At 40.4% G+C, this 12,314-nt stretch overlaps 1 protein-coding gene across 1 annotated transcript in view; it reads left to right on the top strand.

Annotated features, from left to right (window-relative positions):
- The window catches only part of LOC107718711 (trinucleotide repeat-containing gene 6C protein-like), a 68,022-nt gene that overhangs the window by 13,243 nt on the left and 42,465 nt on the right, over positions 1-12,314 (top strand). Inside the window, exons 2-3 of the mRNA XM_016525907.1 lie at positions 9,125-9,222; positions 11,993-12,014. Of these exons, the coding sequence (XP_016381393.1) occupies positions 9,163-9,222; positions 11,993-12,014 (82 nt within the window). The 5' untranslated portion in view covers positions 9,125-9,162. The remainder of the gene's footprint in view (positions 1-9,124; positions 9,223-11,992; positions 12,015-12,314) is intronic.

Raw genomic sequence — 12,314 nt, 5'->3', positions numbered from 1 at the left:
TATATAATATAGTATAATATGGAGATGGACATTGCATTGTACTACTATAGATGTTTACCCCTTATATATCTGCATGACTTACTTTAGTTAGCTCAAATCACAAGGATAAAAACACTTCACTAAACAGGCAATATTCCTGTCCGTTTTGCATTTAGGCACTGGTAGAGATGCAGGCAGCTGATGAGAGGCAGCAGGAGTGGTTGGAGAGGATGGAGGACCATCGTGACCGGCACTTTGAGATGATGCTGGAGGATGCCCATGAGGCAAGGCAGCATGAGGCAAGGCAGCATGAAGCTGAAGTCACTCGGCAACCTTCAGGATCATCAGAAAATCACAGGTAGGTGAGTTTGATCAGGGGTGGAGCTAAGCTCTGCAGCGCATTGGCCCTCCAGGGCAAGATTTGAGGAACCCTGATCTAGAGTGACGTAAAAGCCGCATGAAATCCGACATGACCGTTCACACTGCGGTCGCATTGCAAAAAATCTGATATGGATCGGATTTAGTACCACATATGGAAGTGGCACAAATCAGAATCGAAAAGATCAGATTCCATGCGGTTTGTGCTGTTCACACTGTTATGACAAAAACAGATCTGAGTCACGTGAGCAAAAAAAATCAGATTTGGGCCACATCTGCCTACAGTGTTAACGTAGCCTAAGACACTATAATTTATTAGACAGTGTTGGATGAAGTACAGATACCCTAATGAAATATTACTTCAGTAAAAGTACTCATTTTAAATATTTTCTTGAGTAAAAGTACATAAGTACTACATTTTTATGTACTTAAATACTAAAACTAAAAGTACTGATCGATGAACCTCAGTTTATAATTTTTTTAATGCAATTTTATATCCATCCTACTGCTGAAGATAGCTATTAAGGAGATGATAGAGCTTAAGGTAAAGAGCTCAGTCTGAAATTATGAAATATCAGAGAGCAAGAGAAAGATGTGAGAATGTGTCCACATTTAATGGGCTTAAACAGCTCATCATTTTACAGCAATGTAGTGGAGTAAAAAGTTCAATATTATGCTTTGGAATGTAGTGAAGTAAAAGTTTCTTATAAAAATACTCTGATAAGGTACAGATACTTGAAAAATGTACCTAATACTTTGTTACTGTCCACCACTGTATTAACTACCCATTCAGTCCTAGTACTTTGTATGTTTTGTGTATGTTATCTCTAACCGTACTGTTGCAGTTTGTGTGATTAACGTGACTTGTGTAACTTTTCAGTTGAGGATCCTAGCTCTCAGAAGGAAACCACAGAGAGTCTTGACAAGAGGTTGTCCACCTGTGAGAGCTCGAGCTCGAGTTTGCCTGCACGGACATTGACACCGACACCACCAGAATCAGTTCCATCACCTCCGAGTGTACCCCGGTAAACGCATCGGTAAGACATGAAAACCAGAGTGAAAAGTCACACACTGAACTGTGTTTGCACTGTACAATTTTTTGGATTTATCGTAATATAGTATAATATATATATATTTTGCATTTAGGCACTGGTAGAGATGCAGGCAGCTGATGAGAGGCAGCAGGAGTGGTTGGAGAGGATGGAGGACCATCGTGACCGGCACTTTGAGATGATGCTGGAGGATGCCCATGAGGCAAGGCAGCATGAGGCAAGGCAGCATGAAGCTGAAGTCACTCGGCAACACATGGAGCAGTCTGCAAGGTTCGATCAGGCCTTCCTCTGCACACTCAGTCAGCTGGTACAGGTGTTGAGTAGTCGCCGTGACCCTGTGCCACCATCCAGCCACTAGTGCTTTGCACACAGCACAAGACTTAACACTTGTTTGACACTTTTTGTTTGCACAAAACTGTTTTTCTGTTGTTGCACAGCACATTGTATTTTAAGCATTTGTTTGACTGTTTTCAAATTAAAGTAATTTTTCCATTACCTCATGTGTCATGTCATGTGTTCAATGACTGTCTCACAGGCTTCCTCCCGTACCCCTTCTATAAATTTATGTCATTCGCTTAACGTTCCTGCCATCAGGTGTTAACAACGCCAGAGTGTATGGACCTTTTGTTTGCTACCTTGATAAAATCACCATTTGGGAGATTATGCTTTACCTTTAACATACAATATTTGTTAATGTGTTACTTTACATTTACAATAGCTGATCTTCAAAGATTTTACTCTGTAATCTAATATGATTTTTAAACTAGTAATGGCAAAATCTGAATTTCTTTCTACATTTTATTGCAGAGACTAATAAGTCCTCACTTTTACAAAATATGAAGAGGCAGGGTAAAAGTAAACATGATTTATGTGTCCATTACAATATCAGTCAAAACAGGTTTACATATCCTAACATTTACACAGGATTTGCTTTTGCTACAACTGCAAAGACAAAAAGATTTAACTGTTCAAATACCTCATCAGACCCACACGTACATCCCCGCCCCCTCCTCTGTACCACTGCTACCACCACAGACTCTGCTGCAGCATGTGTGTCCCATTCGTGTTGGTAATCCTCTCCATGACTTTCATAAAGATTGTGCAAAGCACAACAAGTCAACATCATGGATTTCACCAGTTCAGTGTCGCTATCATTCCTCTTCATAAAGCACTGCAACCTCCCTTTGAGTCTCCCAAAAGCATTCTACTACCTCCCGAGACCTGCGCATTTTTAGGTCTGTTGTTCTGCTGTCAGCTGGCCATGGTCAGGGAATGGTTTTAGGAGCAAAACGATAGGCTGAGTCTCCCAGCACATAATAGCCAGCATTCACCCCACTGGTGTTCCTGGTGCAAGCTGGGTAAAGTCTTCCACGCTCAACTAACTCCCACAATGTGGACAGTCTCAGAACTCGAGCATCATGCAAACTCCCAGCCATTCCTGCAAATACACTCCAAAACAATCCTTTTCCTTCTATAACTCCTTGCAGGATGATGGAATGCCAGCCTTTTCTGTTGAAGTATTCACAGTGGTACTCCTTTGGGGCTATAATGGGTATGTGTGACCCATCAATGGCAGCAACACACTGTGAAAGCTCCCATCGGTTCTCAAAGTAGGTTGCCATTTCTTTAAGCTTCTGCTAGTCAGGAAAACACATATGTTCTGGAACTAACAGATTTTGCAACAGATTAATTATCTGAAAAACACACATAGAAAACATAATGTAATACACTGTAGCAGTGATGGACAGTGTGTTCAGGTCCTTTAATTAAAAGTGCAACTATCATAGCCCCATAGCAAACTAGTAAATTATCATAGTAAACTAACCTACAGATATAAGTATTTTTGCTAAATTACAGGCAGTACATACACTGAACAAAATTATAAACGCAACACTTTTGTTTTTGCCCCCATTTTTCATGAGCTGAACTCAAAGATCTAAGACTTTTTCTATGTACACAAAAGGCCTATTTCTCTCAAATATTGTTCACAAATCTGTCTAAATCTGTGTTAGTGAGCACTTCTCCTTTGCCAAGATAATCCATCCACCTCACAGGTGTGGCATATCAAGATGCTGATTAGACAGCATGAATATTGCACAGGTGTGCCTTAGGCTGACCACAATAAAAGGCCACTCTAAAATGTGCAGCTTTATCACACAGCACAATGCCACAGACATGCAAGTTTTGAGGGAGCGTGCAATTGGCATACTGACTGCAGGAATGTCCACCAGAGCTGTTGCCCGTGAACTGAATGTTCATTTCTCTACCATAAGCCGTCTCCAAAGGCGTTTCAGAGAATTTGGCAGTACATCCAACCGGCCTCACAACCGCAGACCACGTGTAACCACACCAGCCCAGGACCTCCACATCCAGCATCTTCACCTCCAAGATCGTCTGAGACCAGCCACCCGGACAGCTACTGCAACAATCGGTTTGCATAACCAAAGAATTTCAGCACAAACTGTCAGAAACCGTCTCAGGGAAGCTCATCTGCATGCTCGTCGTCCTCATCGGGGTCTCGACCTGACTGCAGTTCGTCGTCATAACCGACTTGAGTGGGCAAATGCTCACATTCGATGGCGTCTGGCACTTTGGAGAGGTGTTCTCTTCACGGATGAATCCCGGTTTTCACTGTACAGGGCAGATGGCAGACAGCGTGTATGGCGTCGTGTGGGTGAGCGGTTTGCTGATGTCAACGTTGTGGATCGAGTGGCCCATGGTGGCGGTGGGGTTATGGTATGGGCAGGCGTATGTTATGGACAACGAACACAGGTGCATTTTATTGATGGCATTTTGAATGCACAGAGATACCGTGACGAGATCCTGAGGCCCATTGTTGTGCCATTCATCCACGACCATCACCTCATGTTGCAGCATGATAATGCACGGCCCCATGTTGCAAGGATCTGTACACAATTCCTGGAAGCTGAAAACATCCCAGTTCTTGCATGGCCAGCATACTCACCGGACATGTCACCCATTGAGCATGTTTGGGATGCTCTGGATCGGCGTATACGACAGCGTGTTCCAGTTCCTGCCAATATCCAGCAACTTCGCACAGCCATTGAAGAGGAGTGGACCAACATTCCACAGGCCACAATCAACAACCTGATCAACTCTATGCGAAGGAGATGTGTTGCACTGCGTGAGGCAAATGGTGGTCACACCAGATACTGACTGGTTTTCGGACCCCCCCGGACCCCCCAATACAGTAAAACTGCACATTTTAGAGTGGCCTTTTATTGTGGCCAGCCTAAGGCACACCTGTGCAATAATCATGCTGTCTAATCAGCATCTTGATATGCCACACCTGTGAGGTGGATGGATTATCTCGGCAAAGGAGAAGTGCTCACTAACACAGATTTAGACAGATTTGTGAACAATATTTGAGAGAAATAGGCCTTTTGTGTACATAGAAAAAGTCTTAGATCTTTGAGTTCAGCTCATGAAAAATGGGGGCAAAAACAAAAGTGTTGCGTTTATAATTTTGTTCAGTATATTTCAGCCACCCTGACTGCAAATAATAGAAAAATGTCATACAAAGGCAGTTGCGATTTGTAGAGTTCATCCTCAGGGTTCAGGTGACAATAAATCATGAGATAAACTTGCCTTCTGATGTGTAGAAAATGAAAGCACAGAAACTGAGATTAAAATTAGACCAGGATTTGTGATGTGGATGTTGTGTCTAATTGAATATTCCCCCCTTGGATGCTCTTTGTGTCTGGCATGTGAACTAGAGGGGACGTTTCAATATATAGCTACCAAAGCCTGCAGCAATAACTATATCTAGGTTGAAAGCACCCTCCTCCACACACTCACACAGAACACCCACATGCACACATACACACACGCACACACACACAAGCACGCGCGCACACACACACACACACACACACACACACACATAAAGACATTTCTTTATTTAGACTATAATTAATCAGTTATACAGGACCTCCACATCCAGCATCTTCACCTCCAAGATCGTCTGAGACCAGCCACCCGGACAGCTGCTGCAACAATCGGTTTGCATAACCAAAGAATTTCTGCACAAACTGTCAGAAACCGTCTCAGGGAAGCTCATCTGCATGCTCGTCGTCCTCATCGGGGTCTCGACCTGACTGCAGTTCGTCGTCGTAACCGACTTGAGTGGGCAAATGCTCACATTCGATGGCGTCTGGCACTTTGGAGAGGTGTTCTCTTCACGGATGAATCCCGGTTTTCACTGTACAGGGCAGATGGCAGACAGCGTGTATGGCGTCGTGTGGGTGAGCGGTTTGCTGATGTCAACGTTGTGGATCGAGTGGCCCATGGTGGCGGTGGGGTTATGGTATGGGCAGGCGTATGTTATGGACAACGAACACAGGTGCATTTTATTGATGGCATTTTGAATGCACAGAGATACCGTGACGAGATCCTGAGGCCCATTGTTGTGCCATTCATCCACGACCATCACCTCATGTTGGAGCATGATAATGCATGGCCCCATGTTGCAAGGATCTGTACACAATTCCTGGAAGCTGAAAACATCCCAGTTCTTGCATGGCCAGCATACTCACCGGACATGTTACCCATTGAGCTTGTTTGGGATGCTCTGGATCGGCGTATACAGCAGCGTGTTCCAGTTCCTGCCAATATCCAGCAACTTCGCACAGCCATTGAAGAGGAGTGGACCAACATTCCACAGGCCACATTCAACAACCTGATCAACTCTATGCGAATGAGATGTGTTGCACTGCGTGAGGCAAATGGTGGTCACACCCAGATACTGACTGGTTTTCGGACCCCCCCGGACCCCCCAATACAGTAAAACTGCACATTTTAGAGTGGCCTTTTATTGTGGCCAGCCTAAGGCACACCTGTGCAATAATCATGCTGTCTAATCAGCATCTTGATATGCCACACCTGTGAGGTGGATGGATTATCTCGGCAAAGGAGAAGTGCTCATAACACAGATTTAGACAGATTTGTAAACAATATTTGAGAGAAATAGGCTTTTTTTTGTACATAGAAAAAGTCTTAGATCTTTGAGTTCAGCTCATGAAAAATGGGAGCAAAAACAAAAGTGTTGCATTTATAATTTTGTTCAGTATATAATCAGTCATTACCCACAACTAGTATTGTGTTAGAAATAATATAGGTATCATGCAGACTTCATGTGAGGGATTTATGATCATAAAATATAACCTTCACAGTGCTTTTTAATATATTGAATAGACTACATGACAGTTATCACATGATAGTACATGAGACGAAATATATTAATAATAATAATAATAATTCATTACATTTATATAGGGCTTTTCTGGGCACTCAAAGCGCTTTACATAGAAGGGAGGAATCTCCTCAACCACTAGTTAATATTGTAACACGTGACATAGGGTTAGCTTAGCTTAACCCTCCTGCGCCATCGTTTTTGTCTTGACTTGCGAGGTTGTACGTCTCGTTCCAGCTCCTTAACATTTCCCGGCTTGGTTTTTCCTTGCAGCCTGCAGCCTTTGCTCAAACAAAAATGACGTCATCGCCTATAATTCGATGTCTAATATTTGAAAAACCGAAGCAGCACAAACGAAACTTTTACAGGCACAAACCAGCACAAATGAAGCACAAACAAACAAGACTATTTGGGGTGACTGAGTGACCTCATAAACATTATTTTAATATATATAAAAAACAAAGCAGCACAAACGGAAATTTTTACGGCACAAAATGAGCACAAATGTTTGAGACTATTTTGGCGACGTTTTGCATTGGGTGGGGGACCAACTTCACGGAGGTCCCAAACCACACAAGTAAATCAACTAAAGAATGCCTGAAAAAAAGGGAAAATATGTGTTTCCCTGACCTTAACCCAATGCAGATGCTGTGGCATAACCTAGAGAGGGCTGTGCTAACATGACCGCTCAGAAATATTAATAAACTAAAACCGATTTGTTGGGAGGGATGGTTTCAATATTGGTCAAAAGTCATGTAAGCAACTACAGAAAATATTTGGTTGAGGTTTCGCTGCTAAAGGAGGATCTACAAGTCACTAAAGTCAACGGTTCATTGACGTTCTTCACCCTGCACTGCAATAAAATGTGAAAAGTACAATTGTTTGTGTATCATTAGTTAAGTCAGTTTGTATTTGTCTATAATTGTAAGTTAAATTAAGATCAGACCACATTTTATGAGTAATCAAAGCAGAAATCCAGATATTTTGAAAGGGTTCACAAACTGAATCTTGCCACTGTGTTGTTAGGGTCATATAAATGGTAAACTATTAAATATCTCTGCGTCCTTTTAGTGAAAAGCTTGGCTTGATAATTTACTGTAGAATTAATGCTAGACTGTGTAATGATGTGGTTACTCTGATTGGGGGGGGGCTTCTAAACCTCAAAAATATTTATATTAATAAATATTGACGAATGGCAAAATATGAAAAATATTAATATGAAATTGAGTCTGAACACATCACTGACAATGTATTTTTACATTTATTTGAAAGGTTGAGCAAGTAAAACCTGGAATAAATTATAATCTGTGCCACTGAAAACAAATGGATAAGAATCAAAGAACACAGTATGTTTACATAAGTCCTAATGGGACTGAATCAGCTCAAGTGTCTGGAGCAGATGGTTATATTTTATAAACGGCTGAACTGGTAGGCTTTGGAAAATTCCAGCACACAAAGGGTGTGGGATATTTATAAAGCCATTCAGTGTCCCCCTCCACAAAATGCTCCGGGTAATTTCAACATGATCCACTGCGGCTTCCTATCTTCTTGCTCTGGACCTCTGTCAAGAGGCAATGTGAATGGCAATCGCTCAAACGCCTGTGTTCTGATTGGACAGCAAAATTGGGGATAAGTTTACTAGCCAATGGGAGGGGTTTGAGCCAGAGGGTAAATCAGGACAGCTGATTGGCAACTCTAAGCATTTGTCCAGCCATACCATGGCTCTCTCTGCCAGTGTGTTGTTTCTAAGTGCAATGCATTGTTGTCACTTGCAGTTTCATTGATTGACAGCTTTTCCTTTACAAACTGGCAACACAACAGTACACCTTCCCCATTATTTTTGGTGACTTGTATTTTTTGGTATTTTTAGTGACTGACTTTTATGTTTGCATTGTCAGTGGAATGAGATATCATTGTGTGTTGTTGGGTGGAAAATGCATTTGGATTTGGGGTGTGATATATTGCGCACAGTCTTACATTTGGAAAGATGAGGATCATCTGTCCACTTGGCTTGTTCATGCTGCTTAAACCGTGCATGAGTGAGATGAGTGAATTCAAAATACCCACTGGCACTGACAAAATGTGGTTGAACCCCTTTAGCATGATCAATTTGTCAAATCAATGCACGGTCAGAGTTTTACCAAGGCCTTTGGGATGATTTTGTATGGGATTTGGGTCACTGTTGAACTTAACAAGACTTACCGTAGAAACTGGTGCCCTCAAATTGGCCTCAGGTTGGGTCTCAGAAATCATTACCAGTCTCCAGATACATTAAATAAAGGTTTGATTAATCATTCACCCTCCTCCCACGTCATAATTTAAATGAGTTAGTGATAAAGTTGGATTTGGAAACTATTTGTATCTATCTATTCTTTCATTGTCCAAATTTTGCAGATACTATAGTCCACAGGTCTTTGATTTCATTTTAAGCTCTTGTATGGTCTCATGGGATGGGTCTTCCATCCTGTCAGTTATTAACGTTTCACCCATGTCTGTCTTCTAGCTAAGAGAAGCTGAACATCACAAGGAGAGAACCATTTGATGGAAGAAAAGAAAAAGAAAAAGCAAGAAGAGACAAAGAAGGATACTGCGCAGAAAACGGTCAGTGTGTTTTAATTCTGTTTATTTTTTTTATGTAAAATTTAATTTAAAAAAAGAAAGAAAGAAAAAAGGGGTAAAAAAGAAAAAAGGGGGGCGGTGCTGGGGGAGTGGGGGCTTGGGTGCAGTCTGGACCGAGAAGACATATTATTCTTTTTAAGATAAGGCCAATAACTGATGGATGACTGATATTAAAATGATCTACTATCTATTTTCCTTAAAGTAAAAATAAAACTAAAAATCATAATATGCAATATAATTTTTTTTGAGGCTTACTAAAGATCAGTTATTTAATTATTGCTTGAGATTAATATTAGATGATTGAGTATCCAATATTGACTGATATTGATACATTTTAGAAAATCTCTCTTATTTGGACATTAACTGATATGCTACAGATATACTGTGCAACCCTATCGAGTTTATTTTAATATCAGTTACAACAGATTATGATTTTTCTTTAACAGTTTTTCATCTGTCAAGCTTCTTTCCTATCAAGAATTTGTAATTAATGTTTGAATCAGTGGTAAGATCTTTAGGGATTCAACAAATGCACAGTGAGTACTTCCGTATCTTCATTCAAAACCTTTCAGATGGGTGTTCTGAAGTTGTTGTTCTGTACTTAAAAGGGCAGAAGAAAAGAACAGTCTTTGTAACAGTTCTGGAATGGCACCAGGGAATGAAAACTTGCACACTGGTCTTGCTCCCTTCTCTTACTCCTCTTCCCCCTAGCCTCCTCTCTGACAGAGGGCTGTTTGTAGTCTGTTTCCACTCGATTAGCAGGCCACTGTTTGTGCCAATGCGATTCGCTCCAGGCCCCTGCTGGACCTCTTGTCGAGATTACGAGGCAGGGTGTGTTTTAAGACTTGAAGTTGAGTTTTGGTTAGTGCTTGTTGAGTCATGCTGTTATTTTGGGCTGGGTAAAATTTTGAACCTAAAAAAATTAAATAAATTCTCAATGAGAACAAAACATACTCAAAGAGGTGCAATCTCAGAACATATGATTATTTGTATTTTATCAAGGTTATGAGGTGTTATGTCTAACCAAGTTCAAAAAATGCAAAAACTAACTTTTCGTGTTTTCCCACTAAAAAATATGTGGTCTATACCGATTTTGATAACACAGCAATGTATGCTCTGGAACATAATTTAAATGATACATAAAATATATCTTAAATTTAAATAAAAACAATGACATGTCAAGTATTTCTTTAGTAAACAAAATCAGTACATCTAATAATATTAACAGCATTCTTATTAATGACTAGTGTTGGAAATCAAGAAATAGTTCTTATTCAGAACAAATAATAAAAAAAATTTTTTAGCACCACCTGTCAGTCAGACAGCACTTGGGTACTAAATCGAGTCTACCCTCAATAGGGCCTTTCGCACCGCTTTAGTTCCAGAACGGCGTTTTCATATGCGTTCGGCCAATCAATGTATACTTACGTCACGATTAGTACCAGTTGTGCTGGTTAGACCCTGCTTCGGAGTAGGAGCTAATTTGGTTCTCGAAAAAGGCAGTCCTGTACTAAAATCGCACCCAGTTCCGGCGGTGCGAAAACGCCAAAAAGTGGGTAGTTCCACAATTAGTTCTGGTACTATGAAATGGTTCCTGCGGTGCGAAAGGCCTTATTAATACTGATACTGGTATGGTAGTGTTACTTTTTTTATTTTTAATGTTAGTATTGATTTTATTACCAAAGTACATTAAAGGGGTCATAGCTACATGCACTTTTTCAAGTTGTTTGAACTGAAATGTGTGTTGGCAGATGACTCCTAAGCGATTGAGGTCTTCTGTTTTTGGATGTAATAATGAACATAGCAGTTGTCATTTACTCCCGACATCTGAGCCGCTGAACTCGCAGTGGATTACATTTGTCTCTGAAGGGAATGCTCCCCGATCTACCTAAATGCGTCTATGTTCGCGCGAATCATTCATGATCCAGCCTCATCTACAGAAGAAGAGACTAATGTTTTGTAATGAATCTTTGCAAATCGCCTTTCCTAATAATGTGCTAATTAGCAAGTTTCACGATGAATGCGGCTAAAGTAAACAGTCTCTCTGAGAGCAGCTCGGAAGAGAGGGGCGTGGCGAGAAGAGCTCATTAACATTTAAAGGAAAATGCTACAAAAACGGCTTGTTCTGAAAAGAGCTGTTTTTGACAGGGTAAAAAAGGTGTTTTTTACACTACCATTGAGAAATTTTAACCAAACTATGTTACAGACTTTTCATTAAGACCCTAAAGAATCATATCAACTTATGGAAAATGTGCATCCTATGACCCCTTTAACAGTACGTTAATAGAGATAATTGCAGGCTGTTAGTAGTATGGTAGCAAAAAAACACTCAGGAACACACTCTATATTTGCGTAGTGATCATGTCCATATTTCTTAACATGACACTAATGAGGTGGTTTCAAATAATGTATCCTTTTTTTGTGCATCCTTCTAGTCATTCATAACTGTGGTGATACTATGCTGATATTTGTGTATGCTTTTATTAATATACACATTTAATACACACATTTATTTAATACACATGTATTTATATATTTTTGATAATGAAGAAAATGTAGACTAGGCATAAGTGAAATACACAATTGGAATACATAATTTATTAGCAGTAAAATGTCAGGGCAGCCTGCCACAGAAATATAGTATGAATATTCATTATACTATGCAAATAACATGTAAACTACTACACTGAACAAGTGCAGTGAAATATATCATGGCTTTTGCTGATAATGCATTGCTTGCTTTCATTTACAGGTTACTGAACAGAAAACCAAAGGTAAGTACTCTTTAAAGTCTTTTTAATCTTTGAAAATACAATATTGTAATATTTCAACAGAAGAGTAATGTAATTGAGCTAAAATTTAATTTGGCTCATGTGTAGTAAGGTCAGCAGATATGGAGATCTCCCTCATTAGTCTGAAGATAGCTTTTGTCGCTCTGATTTTATTCCTGTGCGAGCTAATGCTTGGTGACACATGCATTATTTCATTAGCATATGTCCACTGGGGTGTAGGGAAACCCAGACGGGTAATACTGGGATGAGAGAGACTCTTCAGTATCAGCGGTTTGCAGGATT

The sequence above is a fragment of the Sinocyclocheilus rhinocerous genome, unplaced genomic scaffold (assembly GCF_001515625.1).
Source record: "Sinocyclocheilus rhinocerous isolate Xijiao unplaced genomic scaffold, SAMN03320098_v1.1 scaffold1715, whole genome shotgun sequence".
NCBI lineage: Eukaryota > Metazoa > Chordata > Actinopteri > Cypriniformes > Cyprinidae > Sinocyclocheilus > Sinocyclocheilus rhinocerous.
This window is presented reverse-complemented; position numbering and strand designations above follow the sequence as displayed.